A 21251-nucleotide genomic window follows, 5' to 3' on the forward strand; every position below is an offset into this window, starting at 1 on the left:
GCTGAGGCTTCAGAGAGCTAGGAGAAGAAAATGAAACTGGTGCGTCTTCCTGCAGTAGACGAAGAGTCTGTTGTTATTTCAGGAGCAGTAGTGAATATAGACCATCGTTTGATTCCAGCATCATGTTCCTCATCTACTTCAGAATACTGAAGAAAGCTCAGAAGTCCATCTCATTCCCCTCCGTTTTAGAAGGGCTTGCGAAGAACCACTTGAATCAGTGAATAACTGCTTTAATATAGTGTTATTACACCGTAATAAAGCTCTGTGTTCTTGATTAACATGGTTGAAACTGTTTCCTGAAGATTTGCTCGTTTGATGAACTTGGGAGTTCTTCAATGATTTGTACGGTCTCATCACTTGTGGTGTATTTCAACCAGAGCACCTGCTTCATGTCACGTTTCATTCATTAACATGTAAGCGTTTCCTTCTCTCAGGATCTGACGTATCGCGAGAGCCTTTACTACATCCTCTCAGGACAAGGTCAGAGCTCCGCCACAGCTCTGGTTTCACAGACATCTCATCCTCGCTGAGGATGAAATCAGAGAAGAGTCTTCAATTCATGAAAGTGACGTGTGGCCAAGTAGAGTGTCCCGTACCTGGAATTTGTGCTCTGTATTTAATCCATCCATGTACACACACACACACACACATGGAGCATAATCATGGCATTGCAAAAAGTATCTATTTTTAATTTCTACTTTAAGATATATTCACTTGAGATGCAAAGTGAAGATATGAAGTCTAGTTTTCTGAGAAACTGAACAAACTGAAGTGAGTCTGTGTTTAAAACAAGTGGGCGATGAAAACTTGTATTCCTTTTGTATCTGTTCTTCTAACCATAAACTCACTTCATTTTGATGCATTTTTCTTAAAACATGGCTTCTTACGTCATTTTGCTTCTCAAGTAAATGATTTAAGGCTCTGTCGCTCTCGTCTGCATGAGGAACGAAAGAGGAAACAGTGATCGTGCTGCAGTGTCTGGACGTCATGCTGACCAAACGCAGGAAGCAGGTGTCTCTGCAGAGGACACAGGGCTTCCTGAAGAGCACGTCTGCTGCCCGACTCCTGTGTGGGGCATCCCGGTGGCATTCCTCCTTTCATTCAGCTAACGGAGGACTTCATGGTTTCTGAGCTGAATGTACGAGTTCTCTGTGTTAGTGTAGATGTTCCCTAAGCGTGACATCCTGCTGGACGATGAAATGCAGGGCAGACTACAGTGAGAAAGACATGAGCTTCAATCCTCCTGTCGCAGGGCCTCCCTCAAAGAAAAAGCTCTCTTAACAATGCTTTAAGCAGTTCTGTGTTAGTTTTATTTTCTAAATATTTTGTCCTCTTGTGTTGCAGGAACATTTCACAATCGGTGATATATTTTTAGACTTTTTCAGACTTTAGACTGCTCTTCAAAACGCGAGCGAGTAGACGAGTCTAGACTTCACATCACAGCAGGAAATGAACCAATGAACCAATCAGTGAACTCATGTAATTTTAAGAGATGAAATGCTGTTTTGTGTCCGTTTGTGTATAATAAATGCTCCGAGATACCAGCAGTGTCTTTACTGACAATTTAACTCGGCCAGTGATCTATTAAATCTGTTTCACCAAACAAGGATTTCTCAACCGTTTATTGATGAATTTGGTTGAATCGATGGTTTCAAGTTAACAACCCAAGATTGATGATACATTCCTAGAGTTTTCCGTGTGCTGAAAACCATCACTAATAGAGAGTTAGACAGAACATTTTCTTGTTCAAAACAAGGCAATGGTGAATCCACTGTGAAAAGATATTAAAGGACATAATGCTGTAGTGAACCACACAAATAAAATACACTTCACTGGTGCCTACATTCACTTCAATGTCAAAATATTTAATCTCTCTCAATACAAACATCATACATTAATACAGTACAAACAGGCTGGAGGAAGATTCATGCCCTCACAAATAAATTAATGCAGATTTCAGAATTATGTACACATCTGGAAATGTACAGCCAACCTGGGCTATAATGTTCAATAAATTAGGAAATATTTCACTTCAAGATAATAAACGGACCACTTAAAGTTAAAAACAAAAGAAATGCAGGTTTGCTTTAGGTGAGTTAGAAATCGCGTGTGTGTGTGTCTATATATGTATATATATATATATATATATATATATATATATATATATATATATAAAATAATTAACATTTAACCTAGCACAACAAGAACTGGCATTCAATTACAAAGGTCAAATGGGATATAAACCTCAAAATTGTATTGATTTTAAATAAAAAATATTCCAAAACTAGCAGTACAGTGGCAGTGAAGATCTTCAGATCTTCATAAATGCAAGCAACAAAATTGAAATAAATATTTCAACTGCAGCTGCAAAGGGAAGGAAGTCAAAAACAAATTCTAGCTGTAATAAAATAAAGATATAAATCAGTAACAAATACATTAAAAAAAACATTTAAAGTGAGGTTTCTTCAAATGCTTATTTCTGTAATACTGTAACTAGATTTGTGGCAGTTTATAGAAAGGTAGCCCTCAACATCTAGCATTTTGTGCTGTTGGTCATTAAAACGCAGTGCAGGACGTGTGCAACGAAAGCAATCAAATACAATTAGCTGCTAAAATATGCAGAACAAATCTGTCTTGCATCTTCTCAACATCTTGTGCACATTCCCCCTGAACTCTAAATATATCACGCCATATTTACATTCAGAAAAGAAGATCTTGTTACACTAATGTGCTGGGAGCATTTTAATGCTTGATTTAACTTCAGCAATCCAAAAACATGATGGAAATAAAGTATTAAAAAAGCTTTCAAAATACCTGGAATAATGTGCAAAACCACAAACCAGAAATGAAACGCATATAAATGCATTCATCACTTACAGTACTCTTTAGAAAGGAGAAGTATAGAAGTGAGGAGAAACGTCCTTCTTCTGACCTTCAGTAACATGCTGGACTGACTGAACCCATCCTGAACACTGTTCTGCACGGGACGAGCTCAAACGCCGTCCGCTCTCCATCAGGCTGGACTGTATCTCTCAGGTCAGAGTAGTGAACTCTGGCGGTGCTGCTCTGGGTCTGGACGAGGGTCACACACAGTCTCTGAGAACCCAAGCCATCCAGGCCTTCAGCCCCTTCGACACAGACCCTGAAAGAGAGCCACAGGAACATTCATTCTTCATAATGAGCCTGAATATTCAGCTTTTTCAATGAAAAGCATAATGCATTATCAGAATATTTCCAACACAGAGTGAAGGTCTCTGTAGAGATGTTTTGTTCCATATACAGTTGATAAAAAAAAAAAAAAAAAGTCTTCAATATACAGTATTTATTACATGGTAACTACCATATTTTTCGGACTATAAGTCGCACCTGGGTATAAGTCACATCAGTCCAAAAATACATCATGATGAGGAAAAAAACATATAGAAGTCGCACTGGACTATAAGTCACATTTATTTAGAACCAACAACCAAGAGAAAACATTACCATCTATAGCTGCGAGAGGGCGCTCTATGCTGCTTAGTGTAGACTACAGGAGACTCTGGCGGCTGTAGGCGGTAATGTTTTCTCTTAGTTCATTTCTCTTGGTTCATGTCAAATTAATTTTGATAAATAAGTCGCACCTGACTATAAGTCTCAGGACCAGCCAAACTATGAAAGAAAGTGTGACTTATAGTCCGGAAAATAGAGTATTTATTTTTACACTACTGTTTAAAGGGGGGGGGGTGAAATGCTATTTCGTGCATACTGAGTTTTTTACACTGTTAAAGAGTTGGATTCCCATGCTAAACATGGACAAAGTTTCAAAAATTAAGTTGTAGGTTTGAAGGAGTATTTTTGTTCCCAAAATACTCCTTCTGGTTTGTCACAAGTTTCGGAAAGTTTTTTTCGAGTATGGCTCTGTGTGATGTTAGATGGAGCGGAATTTCCTTATATGGGTCCTTAGGGCACTTCTGCCGGAAGAGCGCGCGCTCCCGTATAGCAGAGCACTGAGAGCACAACAGACTTCACTGATCAGAGCGAGAGCACCGCGAAATGTCACAAAAGGAGTGTGTTTTTGGTTGCCAGGGCAAGACAACCCTGCACAGATTACCAAAAAAAACAGCATTAAGGGACCATGCGATGGAGTTTATTTTTACAGAGCATCAACGGAGTTGTGCAAGTGTTTGTGTTTGTTCCCTGCATTTCGAAGATGCTTGTTCACAAGGCCCAGTTTGACGACGGATTTGCACATCGTTTATTTTTTAAGGATGATGCAATCCCAAGGAAAAAGGGTCACGATTGTGTGTTGGAACCACAGGCGGTGAGTAAAACTGCTTCAAATATCTCTGCCTCCTTGTTAGTGCGTCCCCTCCCCTCCCAGAGACCCGGGTTCGAGCCCCGCTCGGAGCGAGTCGTTGCTGCTGCTGCTCTCGTTCAGTTTCAGCCTCTGGATCTGATTCTGGATCATAAATAAACGGCTGAATCTGGCTGTAAGCCATGGTTTGTTTTGGATGATGGGTTTTCCCTCACGATAATGTCACTGCTTCCACATGCTCTCAACGCAAAAGCCTACTGGGGCTCGTGATTCTTTAGCTCCGCCCACACATCACGCCTCCAGTCGCTCGTGTTTTTCCGGGAAAAATCGGTACAGATTATCTTTCTCTTATGAATATAATAAAACTAAAGACTTTTTGGATTTATGAAGGATGCAGTACTACTCTATATGTACTCAAGATTAACAGGATATTGAGTGAAAACGAGCATTTCACCCCCCCTTTAAAGGTTTGAGGTTTGGAAGATTTTGAAATGACTTTGAAAAGTCTCTCATGCTCAGCAAGGCGGCACTTATTTGCTCAAAAACAGTAATATTGTAAAATAGTATTACAATTTAAATGAACTGTTTTCTATTTTAATACATTTTGAAATGTAATTTATTCCTGTGATGTGAAGCTGTATTTTTGGATCATTCCTCCAGTCTTCAGTGACAGCTGACATGAATGAAAGCGAGGCTGTGAGGAACACGCACGCATGTCTTTTTTGCAGGTTATCTCTAATATTCATAAGCCATAAGTTTGCAAAACAAAACAAGAAACACCTTTTTTTCTTTCTGACTGAATGACAAACACCATAGTCCTTAACAGGTTCATATTCATTTGCAACAAATTGTGTTTGGTGTGGACTCTGATAGAGGTCTATTAACTATTACATGCCATTAATCATGTTTTCATTGCTAGTAAACACAGGACACTCAGTTCAATAATAGCATTAGTTAATAACACTGTCAAAGAACAGAAAACTCTTTACATTAAACATCAGGTAGCTCTGCTCAACTAGCATTTGGGATACTATACAAAAATCTAACCTATCCTTCATCCTAACAGATTTTTGCATCACTTGTTCCCCAATGGATCCTCTGCACTGAATGGGTGCCGTCAGAATGAGAGTCTAAACAGCTGATAAAAACATCACAGTAATCCACACCACTCCAGTCCATCAGTTAACATCTTGTGAAGCCACAAGCGTCATGTTTGTAAAAAAAACAAGTCCATCATTATTTTAGCTTTAAACAATCACTTCTGGACAAAATACAAGGCCATGCCCTTATCAAAATCCAGAGGCATATTTTCTTAATGATGGATTTGTTTCTTACAAACATGCATCTTTGTGGATTATTGTGATGTTTTTATCAGCTGTTTGGACTCTAATTCTGACGGCACCCATTCACTGCAGAGGGTCCTTTGGTGAACAAGTGATGCGATGCTACATTTCTCCAAATCTGTTCTGATTAATAAAATCACATTGTATGGATAAGCACAGTTTGATCAAATGTTGGAGTTCAGTCTGACTGTGTAATATTGAAGTGTGCTGTGTGTTAGTGTCTAGTACCTTGTGGGAGCTCTATGCACTGCACACACACACTGCAGAGCGTCCCTTCACTGCGAGGCCTCCACGCTGGGACATGCAGCCTTGTCTTCCTTACTGTGTGTCTGCTCCTGAGCCGCCGGACCGTTCGTGTTCACAGTCAAGCTCCGGCTCCGACCCGTCAGCTTCCACAGCTCACTGGCAAAAGAAACGCCCTTCCGCTTGTCCTCACGAGCGATCTGAGGGACAGAAACAAATATATTAACATACTTAAACATCTATAATGTTAAAAAAGAATTACACTTAAAGAAATTCATTAAAGAATTATGAAAAATCGCTCGTTTCAACAAATGTTTATCAACACAACATTAGTAATAAATGTTTCCAGAGCAGCATATGAGAATGATTTCTGAAGGATCATGTGACACTGAAGACTGGAGTCAGCTTTGCATCACAGGAATAAATGACATTTTAAACTATATTCAAAGAGAAAACGGTTCTAATAGGTTGCAACCATTTTTCACTATATTCCTGTATTTTTGATCAAATTAATGTAGCCTCTGTAGTGTATACTTTAGGTTTAAGATGATGCATTAATAAAAATGCAACAGAATGAATCTTTTTTTGTGTGTATGTTTTGTTGTGTGCCGGCCTTCAGTCTCACATGAACAAGTGTTTACCTGCTCCTTGAGTTTGAGTGTGAACTTCCCAGCTCCCTTCCAGCGGCTCTGAGCCTGGAACACACACTCGTGGTCCTGCAGCACACGCTGGCACGGTTTAGCCGAGGACGATCTCTTTCCAGCCGCGTCTTTAGTGAGCTCCTCCATCAGGACGTAGTCACATGGGTTAGGGTTGCTCAGGATGCTCAGAGAGTACTTTGCTTTGCTCAGAGTCTACGACAGACAACAGCAGCTTCGATATTTTGATATTAACACGACAGAGAAGAAATCTTTGAGTGGGGTTGCGGTGATCTTCTGACCTGCTGGATGATGTCCTGGGCAGTGCTGTAACGCAGGGCTTTGATGACAGTGTGAGGCTGCTCAGGAGAAACATCATGAACCTGCACCAGGAACGTGTGGTCCTCTCCGCTGCTCACCTCCTCCACCCCCTCCATCACTGTATTCTTCTCACTGATGTTCTGCTATCAGCCAGCAGGGGGAGCAACACATCAAGAATCAAATGATGCACGAATAAATAAATAAAAGCAATGGGTGTGGATATCTGATGAAATCTGTATGGGTCATTGCTGTTGTGGGGTACGTTTATGTTGCCAAAATATATTGGAAATCCTTCAGGGTTATTTTTTTGGTTTTGTTTTAATCCCAAAATCTTATACATCATGTCGCTGAAGAAACTAATAGATTCTTAAAATTTTCTTTAATCTAAATATTTCCAACAACAAAGACATTTTTTATTTGGTAACCAGTTAAGAGTTTTTAGTTTTTAGTTTAGTTGGCAGTCTTTATATCCTATTGAAATCGCCAACATTTAATAATAATAATAATAATAATAATAATAATAATATCAATACATGAGTCTTGAGCATATTAGTATGATTTCTGAAGGATCATGTGACACTAAAGTAATGTGGAGTAATGGCTGTTGTTAAGCTTTGCATCACAGGGATACATTTGACTTTAAAACATTTTCAAATAGACACTTTATTTAAATTGTTAAAAACATTTCACAATATGGCTGTTCATGCTGCGTTTTTATTATCAAATAAATGCAGCCTTGGTGTGCTTAAGAGACAAAAAAAAATGTAATTAAACTTTTTGACGATAGTTTATTCCTTTTTCAAAAGTTATGACGTTGAAAAGGTACTGCGTAACAGGAATGACCCTTAGCAATGTAACTGAATGAAAGCAAGCACAATCTTGCGCAAGGGTTATACCTCCTCCTTGGTTTTGAGGTATATTCTGCCCACATATCCGTCCTGCGGCTGCCAGCTGTGAATAACTCTCAGGAGCCGCTCGTCGTTCGCCAGGGGGCGCTGCTGAGGGGCTCTCTTTGACTCACACTTCTCCTTGGACAGAGGCATTTTCTCCTCCATCAGGAAGTAGTTGAAGGAGGTCGTCGGAAATAACTGGCAAGAAAGACACTACTTAAACGTGTTTATGTGCTGAGGAATGAAGCAAATGTGAAGCAGTCCAGTAAACACTGGAGTGAACACTACTTCAAGTAGTAACTTGTTCCTAATGACAGAATGGATGACAATCATCCTCCACGAGGAGGATGCACGCTTTGGCAACTGGATGAACTTCCAGAGAATCTTCCCTGATGGCACCACACACTACTTCATCTACATTTGCACCCTCTGAACCGTGTTCTGGTGTGTGCTAACCGGTCTAAACTGGCTGGGTTCTGTTGCGCTGACACTTACAGAGTCCAGGAGCTTCTTGGCCGTGGTGTATTCATCAACACACATTACGGTGAAGGGTTCAGGGCCTGGAACTCCATGCACTGTCACTTTGTGCTGTTGGGAGGCGCGTCTTTCCTCCGTGCTGAACAGCTGAGAGAAAAAACGACAGCAGAGCTCATATTTTTTACACATTCCAAAACAGGTTATTAATATTGTTTCAGAGCTATTAAACAACTCCTGACAGTTTAACTAAATAGTATGATTCAATCACAATGTGTTTACAGTCTGGGTCATGAATCTACTGTATTTTTGCGCTGAAAACATGCAAGACAAGAAAAAAAAAACCCTCTACCCAAGTTTGAGTTAGTAATTTACACACTTGTTTACCTACGATCCTTAAAATACTTTTGTAACACGCAAATACAATAAATATGTTTTTTAAGTATATTTGACAAGAAAACTATATTTCAGTCTTTCTGCTTCAAAATGTCATGTTTAATTCAATGTTACTGGCTGGGTTTATTTTTTTATTATTATTTGTACAATTTCTGAGAGAGACCCTTCCTTTATTCAGTATGTTACCAGTGGCATGGCACTTCTGTATATAGTAGCATATCTATGTCTTTATGATTTCCTGTTTTTAGTGAAACCAGGCTGCACTGGGATGACAGGGACCGAGGGAGAGGAACGCAGCACAATCCAGAGTTTTTAAAACCTCAGAAATATTTGCACAATGTTTTCTCAAGCACGCTGTCCACTTCACTGTGGGACTGTAAGGCACATATAGAGGAATCGTGAATGTAAACGGTGTTCTTCCTGCTGTCTAGATCCACTATATTAACACAAATATCCTGACAGCCGTGTGGTTTATCTCACCACAGACACAGACAGAGGTCCTCCGGTGGAACTCTCCTCCGTCCTACGGCTGAAGATGAACAGACCAGAGATCTCCAGAGACTCGTTGTGCAGGTTCTTCAACTGCAGGTGTCTGTAGCCTGGAATAATCAACAGAAAGACAATGTTTGACGCATCAGTAAGTGCCATGGTCAAATGGAGTAATCGCAAGCTAAATTAATTACATAATGTATATTTTCTGTACAATATACAACCTATTTATATATAAAATGGTTTTAATTAAGTCACTTCTGCTCTCCAAGAGTGCAGTTATGAGCTCGAAAAAAAAAAAAAAACACTGGTACAACCTGAAATATTGTGAAATAGCATTAGAGTTTAAAATAACTTTTCTATTTTAATATATTTTAAAATGTAATTTATTCCTGTGATCCAAGCTGTATTTTCAGCATCATTCCTCCAGTCTTCAGTGTCACGTGATCTTCAGAAATCAGAATAATATGATGATTTGCTGCTCAAGAAACATTTCTGATTATCAATGTTGAAAACGGTTGTGCCACTTAATATCAATGCAGAAACATTCTAAAATATATTCAAATAAAAAAACAATTATTTTCAATTATAATTCTTTTCAAAATACTGTTTTTATTGCTCAAATAAATGCAGCCTTCATGAGTATTAGAGGCTTCTTTCAAACATTTTTTTTTTTGTGACTACAGTGTGTAAAATGCATATTTTGACCACCGTCTATAAAGCAGGCTGCAGTCATGAATCAATAATCAGCACTGCAGTAATTACACTATGCTCCTGTTAGGAGTTCTTTACCTGGTTTGAGGTTTTTGAGGGGCAGTATCCGCTGAGCGGTGACCTGCGAGCTGTTGTTCTCCACGACAGTGATGCGCAGAAACGCCATATCCTCGAAGTGCACATGAAACTGGAAGTGCTCGTTCCACATGGGATTGAGTGTGTTACGGTGTATAGGCTTGGTGCGGAAATGGCAGCTGTCTGCCGGCATGCCCAACACCTCCACTTCCACACAGGGACTGCCGCTTGAGTTCCCCGGACACACGTTCTGGCCCGACACAATCTGTGTGCACATGAATTAATGAAGGTCTGTTAGATTAGCTAAGAGTAGTTTTGATACTAAATAATGTGGCTAAAATACAGTAGCATACACTTACAGTGAGAGTGTACAGCGTGGGGGTCATGTTGTCAAGGTCTCGATCCAGAGGGTAAAACTGCTGATAGAGAGGGCAGCTTCGCTCCCACAGGACCGGGGGCTTCAGCACATAACCACAGTGACCATTAGCCTCGAACAGAGCTGCGTTCAGCTGCATGGGCAGATCTACAGCAAAATATACCAGCCACAAACTAATTATTTTCTCCAGAAAGACCGGCTCAATTCTGGAAATAATCTTTAGAATAATGCTTTTCACCATATCTGAATATTTATTTTTAGTCCTATTTAGTGAAATGGTACATGAAATCAATTCAAAATAAAAAACTGCTGTTTTCCTGGAACACTACAAAACAAATGATTGTATTTAATAACTGATGTATTATTTATTGGTTTAAATTTAAATAAAATAGTACATTTAATTAATAATATCTTAAGGCAAGACACTCCAGGTGAATAAGGTAAAAAAGTAACCGATATTGCCATACTTCCTCAGTTGATTAAGAATTGTAATTGTTTTTTGTATAAGTTCTCTTAAATGTTGTTTAAATGTGAAAATAAGGCATTATCTAATTACAGTATATATGTACACTTTTAAAAATCAGATAAAGTCGGGGACAAAGTTCATGTTTCATTTTGTTGACATATAAGTGTCAAATGTTTTTACCAAGGGTATTTCAGGTGTCTTTTTTTATTTTTTAATCGCACCATAAATTAGAATGGATACAGTTAGTAGCCAGAAAAAAATAATAAAAAAATAATAAAATAAAAAACCTTTACCATGTACGTAGGAATAAATGCTATATAAATTAGTCAAATGATATATGCACAAACCCCTCTTCAGAATATAGATAGGAATAAAATGGTAAAGTTAAATAATTTTGAGAAAACAGCTTTTAAAAATACAAACCCGATTCCAAAAAAGTTGGTACACTATACAAATTGTGAGTAAAAAATGAATGGAATAATTTACAAATCTCATAAACTTATATGTTATTCACAATAGAATATAGATAATATATCAAATGTTGAAAGTGAGACATTTTGAAATGTCATGCCAAATATTGGCTCATTTTGGATTTCAAGAGAGCTACACATTCCAAAAAAGTTGGGACAGGTAGCAATAAGAGACCGGAAAGAGGAGCAGCTGGAGGACTAATTTGCAACTTATTAGCTCAATTGGCAACCTGACTGGGTATAAAAAGAGCCTCTCAGATTGGCAGTGTCTCTCAGAAGTAAAGATGGGGAGAGGATCACCAATTCCCCCAATGCTGCGGCAAAAAATAGTGGAGCAATATCAGAAAGGAGTTTCTCAGAGAAAAATTGCAAAGAGTTTGAAGTTATCATCATCTACAGTGCATAATATCATCCAAAGATTCAGATAATTTGGAACAATCTCTGTACGTAAGGGTCAAGGCTGGAAAACCACACTGGATGCCCGTGATCATTGAGCCCTTAGACGGCACTGCATCACATACAGGAATGATACTGTAATGGAAATCACAACATGGGCTCAGGAATACTTCCAAAAAACATTGTCACTCAACACAATCCACAATGCCATTCGATGTTGCCGGCTAAAAATCTATAGGTCAAAAAAGAAGCCATATCTAAACATGATCCAGAAGCGCAGGCGTTGAAGACCTTGCATTTTCCAACCTGACAATGCCTGACCACATACTGCATCAATTACACCATCATGGCTGTGTAGAAGAAGGATCCGGGTACTGAAATGGCCAGCCTGCAGTCCAGATCTTTCACCCACAGAAAACATTTGGCACATCGTAAAGAAGAAGATGCGACAAAGAAGACCTAAGACAGTTGAGCAACTAGAAGCCTGTATTAGATAAGAATGAAACAACATTACTATTCCTAAACTTGAGCAACTCGTCTCCTCAGCCCCCAGACGTTTGCAGACTGTTATAAAAAGAAGAGGAGATGCCACACAGTAGTAAACATGGCCCTGTCCCAGCTTTTTTCAGATGTGTTGATGCCATGAAATTTAAAATCAACTTATTTTTCCCTTAAAATTATACATTTTCTCAGTTTAAACATTTTATATTTGATAACTTTTTTGGAATCGAGTTTATACAGTATAAATCATCAGTGATGGATGATTGGATGTTTTCTTTCCACTAATCTGACAACTTCCGGAAAACTCACTATAAAAATAACCTGACTGATCTATAAGCATGGTCAATATATAAGTCTATCATTATCATTTCCACTGATTTCTTTAATTCCTGTCCTGATGAATCTCAGCTGATCAGATGATCTCACTCTTTACCATCAGTCTGATAGTTGAGGGCGACCAGCTGGATCCCGTGCAGCCAGAAGATGAGAGGATTGGGGTTGGCGGAGTCGATGCGTGTGGCTGCAGGGTACGTGCGGAGCAGCTGGCAGCTGGTGTGCTGGATGAGTTTCTGGGAGTAGCGGCGACACAGGCGCTTTGCAGCGTTCTCATTGACAGAGGAGATGTGGTAGCATCTGGGTGTGCGGATGATGGAGCTGAGAGAGGTGCTCGGGCTCAGAGTTAGTGATGTTTGTTCCTCCCAGTTCATACGAATGCCCTCCAGACTGGCTGCAGAACCAAAAACACTAATTTGACTCGAAAGAACCTATTAATTTCTTTCACAAAAACTGTTTAAAAGTCAAACTAAGCACTATGAGATAAATATCCTAGGTGTGACATCTACGATTTGACAAAGAAACAAAAGCAGAATCAGAGGGGAAAGCCTGCAACTACAAACATGTCCAGCAGGCTTTGGGTTTTGCATATGGTTGTTTAAAGAACAGTTAATAAAAACTTGAATGACTGACCTTGCTGAAAATGAAAAAAAAAAAAAAATATATATATATATATATATATATATATATATATATATGTTTTCTAATTTTACAGTTGAACCGTCTGAATGAATCAAACTGAACTGTAAACAATTCAGATCTTTTTGACTGAATTGTTGAATCGAGTGATTCATTCATTAATCTGACATCACTAGTTCTTATTCTAAATAGCTGATGGAAAAAACAACAGATGATTGCTAAAATATTATCAGGGAAAATGGTTCTCAGGTTGGTATATTGTATTCTCTATTATGTGTAATTATCTGTAATATTTTCCCACACAGCAGTATTCTGTGCCACAGTAAAAAGAGTCTATTGATGGCCCTGTGACTGAGGCTTTCAAGCTGCATAAAGCAATATAAAAGAATCATAAAGCTGACCTATAGCATTCAAGATAGTTTTCTATCTTTCATTGCAAATACATGAAAGAGCAAAGTTCTTCAAAATTTCAAGATTTGGAATGTTATGAGTACGAGTAAATGCTGACAGGATTTTCAATTTAGAGTGAACTATCCCTTTGATAAAAATAAACTGCTGAAAAAAATAGATGAACTTCTCTTAAGATGGTAGGAAGTTATTAGTTTAAGATTCAATTCAAAGAACCACTTGCCTTCTAAAAGTGCTTCTACTCAAAAAGCATGTGCTTGTTTTCTCATACAGTCAGTCACTGGAAATATTCTGCAGAAAGGCATTTTTATGTGCTTTTGAGGGACTTCAGTATAATGGAAAACTTGCCCTTTTCCCATGGGTGCTTTAAGTGGGTGTTCTATTTCCTGCGTGCCCTGTGCACAGTTCCGTGCAAAACCGAGGCGGCCGTACCTTTCCCTGGAGCTCGGACCAACGTCACGGGCTCCCCGGGGCTTCCGCGAACAGGAGCGCTGCCAAAGATGGATTTCCGGCTTTTTCTGTCTTTTCCCCTTCCAGGGCCTGATGGGGAGAGGGTGGAGAGACCTAGTTCCCATGCACACAAACAAACACATATGTAAGGTCACGGCTGCAGGGTATGTGCTCCTCCAAAACTCAAGAGCTCGATGCTGTTTGTTTGTTCAAGGCTCGCCTCTGGGACCATTACAGTTTCCAGTAAAGCCAAACACCTGAATCTAATTTACCCACCCCTTCTGACCAATTCAGCAAAATCTGCAGCAGTTTACATTAGCCTTGTAGCACAAATAAGCAAAGGATGAAGTATTGCTTATTGTAAATTTAAACTGCTACTTAGAATTGAGCTTGATAGACTACATTTGTGAAGAAGTAGCTTCCCCAACACATTAGGTCTTTGTCAGTCAGTTGTGGACTGCATGTACAAATCACTTTATAAGGGAACCACAGTAATCATATGAAATGGCACACCAAAATTATTTTCTCTCAAAAATTGGAAATGTATGTTATTTAAAAATTAACTAATCAATTATATTCAACAATGAACACTCAAAATAATAACTGACTTGTATATAAACATTTACATTGAACGTGAGGTAATTTTTATATTAACTTTTTAATGAATATGATTATGATTCTACTGCAATTCAGAATCAGAATCATGTTTATTTCCAAGTACTGTATGTAAATTGGTAAATTGGTGCATGACAAATACAAAAGAAAAAAAACAAGAATAAATAACAATGAGACAAGCAATTTTAAAGGAGTCATATGATGTTGCTAAAAAGAACATTATTTTATGTATTTGGTGTAATGAAATGTGTTTATGCAGTTTAAGAAAAAAAAAAAATTTCCATGAAAAGAATTTGCAAATCTTCCCACATAGTGATGTAGAGATGTGGAGACATGTTTGAATGAGCCATTTTAGGGGGTGTGGATGAGTCTTAACTTTTATAAAGAATCTCTCTTTGGATTTGAGACTTTAGTTTATGCAAATTTACAGATCTTCTTTATGCACCAGAGCTTGTAACACTCCAAAGAAAAAGTAATAATTTTAATCGCATCTTATGACCCTTTTAAAATAAGACAAGTAAAAGATATACAATAAGAGCATAGAGAGAAATAAAAATCAGGAAGATAAAATATATAATACAAAATAAATATGAACATTAACTCTACATTTGTGCAGAAGTGGGAAAGTGCAAATGTTCACAGTTAAACTTAAATTCTATATTCCTGAACATTGTGCAAAATTTGTTGCTGAAATATAAACATTTAATTTATTAACAGATTGCTATGGACATTGAATGGCTTTCCAGTAGTGCTGTCATACAATTAATCACAATTAATCCAAAATAAAAAAGTTTGTTTCCATAATAAAAGTATGTACTGTGTTTATTTATTATGTGTATATATGTGTATATATATATATATATATATATATATATATATATATATATATATATATATATATATATATATATATATATATATATATATATATATACATACATATATATATATATATATATATATATATATATGTATATATATATATATATATATGTATAGATATATATATATATATATATATATATATATATATATATATATATATATATATATATATATATATATATATATGTATAGATATATATATATATATATATATATATATATATATATATATATATATATATATATATATATATATATATATTTAATATATATATACACACACACACACACACACACACACACACACACATAAAAAACTTTTTACTTTGGATGTGATCAATCATGATTAGTCGTTTGACAGCACTACTTTCCAGATAAATGAAATGTTATGTGACACTGTTTTGAAGCTCTTTTACTGACATCTTTATGTTTATTAATGACATTATAGATTTCAGCACGTTGCATTTTCTTTCTTTCAAGAAGCTGTACCTTCTGATATTCATGTATGTTTTCTGCAATAACTAAGAGTAGGTTATTGTGATTATTGGATGGGAAGCATGCTATAATAAATACTGTTTAGTGAAGTTTTGGTCATGTGTCAACTGAAAACAGTATATTGTTTGCACTAGACACTGATAAAGTTAAAATGCACCAAACATTTGGCCAAAACTGAAATAATTTCAGGCAAACCCAAAAAAATAATTTTGCCCAGGTATCTCAGGGTGTCTCAGAGGCAAACAGAACGTCATTTCTCACTGTGCTCGTGTAATAACAAGATGAGATGTAAACCTGGGAATTTGATAGCCTGACAGTAGATGACCAGATCAGAGAGCTCTTGAGCGATCTGTCTGCTCTCCTTCTCATTCTGGGGCAGGTAAAACTCCTCTCCTAGTTCCATGTCAAACATCTGCAAGGACACAGAAGAACATCCATCACAGAAGTATTCAGGTAGAAAGAAACTCAAATGTTCATCGCTACAGTTCTTTACAGACCTTTCCTTTGCTTCCTGCTTTCTTAAACCGCTTGGGCATCTCATCATTGGACTCATACTGAAGTTTCTCAGTGGATGACTTGCCTTCAGATTTGTCGTCCAGAATATTGTCTGCAGAAAAGAAAAAGATTAAGAAACATCTCTAGATAAACCCAAAGAGAAATTTCTTCAGCCAAAACATGTGATTTACAAAAAAAGAGAGAACAATTCCATCTAAATATAAAAATGAACAAAAACGTTGCAAAGCACATAAAGGTGAAGCAGTCACACATAAAAGTCAGTCACACTGACTGAGTTTGCTGTTTAGGGTGAATTATCCCTTTCAAATCTGTTTTATAGTTTTTTTTCTCTGTTGTGATGTATATCCAAATAACATGTAAAGTGGTACTTGATTTTGTCCATGGGGAATTTATTTGACTCACTTGATCATGTGAAGTGAGAAGAGATGTCATTGTGAAGGGTAGAGGATGTTAATGTTTTTGATTAAATATTATGTGGACACATGAATTGAAAAAAAAAAGTGCATGGATAAAAAAATTCTAACTACTACAATATGCCATAAAAATTGAAATGATAACTTTTAATTATGATTTCATGGTAGATGCCCAGTCAGTTTTTTCAATAATGAGCAATATTCTGACTTCCTCACATCTCATAATCCCATCTAGTGGGCCTTTATTTGATTGACATCACAGGAGCATTCATTCTGTAGGTGTGCAACCCACAGACAGTCAGGACGCCATTGGAGTCCAAGGTTTATCACAAAGCTGAAGATCTGTATTTTACCTTATGATGAAACAAATCTCATTTGATTTTTGAAATCCGTCTCCGATGGTAAAATCATGGCAAACGCATACTTAAGGAAACAGGTTGACTGAATGCCCAGCATTCCCCTGACTACACAAACTCATAGCTGAGTCTCTGGGGAAAGCCGTATGGGAAAGAACAAAGTCTCTTTTAACAGAGAGCAGCCCAGGGCCTGAGAAACCAGATGGCTTTGTTTTTCCCCCACCGTTGAGCCAGTGCCGCAAGCAAGGTCGAGCCATTTTCAAAACACCAAGGACATGGAAGCAAACGTTGAAGCAAGCTTGGGTGGTTTTGTTTATACACTGTACCACCCACCTTTGTACTCAGAAAACACTGATTTATTCATGGCAGAAGCAAACAGCACAGACCTGATGGATCTCAGACATAGGCACAATTCTTCTGCTTTGAGTTTCTCAGCTGTGCATCCAAGCAATAACATCAGAGTCAACACACCAGCAGAAAATAGCAGTAAGAGCGACACACAGCATCTCAGCACACATTTACATAGGCAGTTGACATGACATGTACATCTACTGTCCTAAATTTGTATAGTTTGGCTGGACAGAAGAGAATACAAATTTTGTCCACAAACATACAGTCATCTACCAAAATTTTACTTTTCCGCCACATTTTAAGCAAGTAAAATGTAAAAATGTCACTGTGGTGACCAATGCACTGGTATATACGCATTATCTAATTGGAGTCTCCCAATTGTCACAAATGACTGGTTTAATTTTCTTACAAATTTGAGTTTTAAACCATATTTTAAACCATGTCCATTTGTCAACTACCCATGTACAATCACACACGATACATTTACCTTCCTGGCCATAAGAAGCAGTGGAAGCATTGAGGACATCGGCTAAAAAAAAGAGGGATAGAATGAAAGAAAGGAGGGGGAAAGGAAAAGGTCAGCATGCTACAAAGTGAAGGTGACATCGTGAGAACGGTAAAAGATCATGAGGGTTAGTGAACAGAACAAAAAATTCCACACAGTGTTCCAATAATTGCTGTCCATTCGAGTTGAAATAAAGGACACAAACTGTCTTGAGTAATGCAAAGCATGCTTACCATCAGACAACGACTCATAATCATAGTCATACTCGTCTTCCTCCTCTTCTTCTTCATCATTGTTTCCCAGGGATGTTCCAATGACTGTGCCATTGTTTGCCTGGGCCTGCATGTGAGCCAGCTGATGTGCCTTTAGAAAAAGAAACAATTTACAAAAAAAACTTTTCAACTATACATTCTTGATTTGTTAGATGGAAGCTTCATGGACTCAATAAAATGTGTTGATACTGAAAATGTTTAACAGATAGTCAAGACCACAATAAAGCTGTGCAGATTTCCATAGAATTGGAAAGTCTGTCATTCACACAATTCCACACATTCCCTACCCCTTTGCATGTTGGTTTATTAAATATTTTGGGTTAATTTTTGTTCTTTCCAATATGAGTGTAGTACTTCCAGCTCAGTTAAGGACATTTTAAAATATTTAAACTCATTCATATAGAGAAAAAAACAATGGATTATATAATAATGGAATTAGAATTAGTTATATTATATTTACTTTGTATAGCAGATATATCAGTGTCTCTGGCACACAGGCCTTTTTATAAACATCTCTCATCTACCTTTTGTTTGAGAATGTCCACTGGAGCCTGGTGAGCTTTCAGCTTCTTATTTTTCAGTAGGATCTTCCCTCGGAGCTGCAGGGGAGACGGAAGCAAAGGCTCATCCGCAAAATCGCTCTCAAACAGGAACTTGGTCACCAGCTTCTCACCAAACACCATCTGAAGAGCAAAACAAACAATGTTCACTTTCCACAAGAACTGGGATCCATTGGATTCATCTGATGGATTCAAAGTATTAGTGTAAAAATTCAAGTACCTTAAAAATCTCAGCCATTTTGCGCTGCTGTGGTAAAGAGCAGTGGTTTTCTATAGACAGAATCACGGGCATCTCTGAGTTCACAAACGCTGAACGATTGATGGCCTCGACAACATCCTACAGGCCACAAGAACATTCCCGTCAATGGAAAACACACATACTGTAAAATCAACAGAAGTCTCTCATGTGCTGATTTATAACAGACCTTGAAGGGAATCTTAGTAGTAAGAGTATGTCCATGGTAAATAACAGGCATGCCGTCGTCCCCATCCCAGCAGTCCAACTCAACACTACGACAGCCCTGCAGCAACACCTGCAGCAGAACCAATAAATCAAACATCAACTAAAGACACACTTGCTATGGTTTCAGCTACATTCACTTGCAGGTGACTTCTACAGGACCCATATTTATGGAGTGCATTGTGAAATGTGTTTTGCCTGGATCAGGTTCAGGATGAACAGAGAAGCTCTGCTGAAGATGTACCTGGCTGTAGAGCTCCACTGAAGACTCTCCTTTCAGCTGATGGCCCGTGAGATACGTGTTATGAGAGGATTCGATGTAATAGTAGGAGAGCGGATACTGGAGCTCATCCAGATTCACTTGAGATTCCTCGTTTTTAGAGGCAAAGCTGTCCTTGTCCATTAGAAACCTGCGAGAGGTAGATTCACTTTTGGTCATGTAGCAGAGATTATATGAGTAATGCAGATTATCCAAATATTCCAAAGTATTGTGTTTCCGAAACTGCTGGTCCACATTATTTTGTCAAAAAAGTTGAATAAAACCAAACCTGGCAAATCCTTCAAAGGACATCCACCCCATCTGACGCATGTTTGAAGAAGGCTCAAATTTCTAAAGAAACAAAAAAACTAATTAAATATTATTACATTGGCATTCGTATCATTAGATGTCTCAAAGTGATTTATGAGCTGGTTAGACATTAATATTGAGCTGTCAGTCAACAACTCTTATTCTTAATAAAGGAAGAATCAATTGAACATGTTGTTAACGGTAAATGATGGCCCACCGTTGAGATTTTTCAGACCATGCCAAAGCCTTGACAGCACTCTGACAGAAATTTGAAGCAACTTTTTATTCTGACAATAAGACTTCACATGTTGGTCAAGACAAAGTTTGAAGTTTGAATGTTGGCTTGAAAATGTATTTTCAAGGTTTAAAACCACTTCAACAAGTTTGAAGATCAGACGATAGATTGATGGTGCCAAGTTTAGTGGATATATTAAGAAAGGACAGAAAAATTATTTAATATGTTTTTCCTGTAGTCTTCTGCAATACAATACACATATTATAGTCCCTCCAGAAAAACGCGATTATGCGATCGCCTGATTTAATGCATAATCAGCTAAAGGCCGCATATTTATGCGGGGTCGCAGTTTTTCAAATACGCCGCTCTTTTGCCGCATAAATTGCCGATTTCAGAAAGCAAAATATGTGGGGCTAGCATGATTTCATAATCCCTGTATTTTTGTTGCAAAAAACTCACATATATATTAGCAGAAAGTTGAAAAATGTTGCGTTTACTTCACAAATGTAAAGCGCCATTTTCCCCCTATTGCCATGGGAACCTTATGAAGTGACGTAATTATGTGACGTGAACATCATCTGCAAACGCGGTGAAACCAGGGTGAAACTTGAAGCGCGCAAATCATTCTTATTTGCCAACAAAAATAAGCGCTAAAGAACGTGCAAAGCAGTTTCCTGATTTATTACATGACAGTGGAGCCAAATTATAATGCGAGAACTTGCGAAAACTGCGGTTTGATGAAATAGAGAAAAAGGTGATTCCCCCAACACCCCCTTCTCACTAGGCTACTAACACTGTTGTAGTTTCATTTAGAAGTTGATGCAACTTTACAGTTGTAAGATTACACTTTTTTTTGTTACAGAACAGTACCAAAAACTTACAGTTGTAATTATATTAGTAGTATGTAAAATAATTTACGTTGCAGTAAGAGATTGCAACTTAAATATTCTGTGATTTATTATGCTCGCTTATCATAGGAAGTAATAAGAAATTACTCTTTACATTAAGGTAGTAGCCTAGTGAGAAAAAGGTGTTGGGGGAATCACCTTTTTTTATTTTTCATCAAACCACAGTTTTTGTAAGTTCACGCAATTTCATCACATA

At 37.7% G+C, this 21251-nt stretch overlaps 1 protein-coding gene across 6 annotated transcripts in view; it reads right to left on the bottom strand.

The window, feature by feature from the left end:
* Positions 1–2162: 2162 nt before the first annotated feature.
* The window catches only part of LOC113056368 (1-phosphatidylinositol 4,5-bisphosphate phosphodiesterase epsilon-1-like), a 94424-nt gene continuing 75335 nt past the window's right edge, over positions 2163–21251 (bottom strand). Inside the window, exons 15-34 of one of the 6 annotated variants that reach the window (XM_026223113.1) lie at positions 19893–19954; positions 19589–19754; positions 19310–19417; positions 19105–19221; positions 18849–19007; positions 18286–18415; positions 18035–18076; positions 16409–16518; positions 16206–16323; positions 13899–14030; positions 12520–12813; positions 10237–10400; positions 9881–10142; positions 9080–9198; positions 8225–8353; positions 7736–7927; positions 6821–6982; positions 6522–6734; positions 5866–6080; positions 2163–3142 (exon numbers count right to left, since the gene is read on the bottom strand). In XM_026223113.1, the coding sequence (XP_026078898.1) occupies positions 5913–6080; positions 6522–6734; positions 6821–6982; positions 7736–7927; positions 8225–8353; positions 9080–9198; positions 9881–10142; positions 10237–10400; positions 12520–12813; positions 13899–14030; positions 16206–16323; positions 16409–16518; positions 18035–18076; positions 18286–18415; positions 18849–19007; positions 19105–19221; positions 19310–19417; positions 19589–19754; positions 19893–19954 (2847 nt within the window). In that variant the 3' untranslated portion in view covers positions 2163–3142; positions 5866–5912. Of the gene's footprint in view, positions 3143–5865; positions 6081–6521; positions 6735–6820; positions 6983–7735; positions 7928–8185; positions 8354–9079; positions 9199–9880; positions 10143–10236; positions 10401–12519; positions 12814–13898; positions 14031–16205; positions 16324–16408; positions 16519–18034; positions 18077–18285; positions 18416–18848; positions 19008–19104; positions 19222–19309; positions 19418–19588; positions 19755–19892; positions 19955–21251 lie in introns of all 6 variants that reach the window. The other 5 variants (XM_026223112.1, XM_026223111.1, XM_026223115.1 and 2 more) reach the window with 5 other exon arrangements.

This window comes from Carassius auratus, chromosome 37, assembly GCF_003368295.1.
Source record: "Carassius auratus strain Wakin chromosome 37, ASM336829v1, whole genome shotgun sequence".
In the NCBI taxonomy this organism is placed as follows: Eukaryota; Metazoa; Chordata; class Actinopteri; order Cypriniformes; family Cyprinidae; genus Carassius; species Carassius auratus.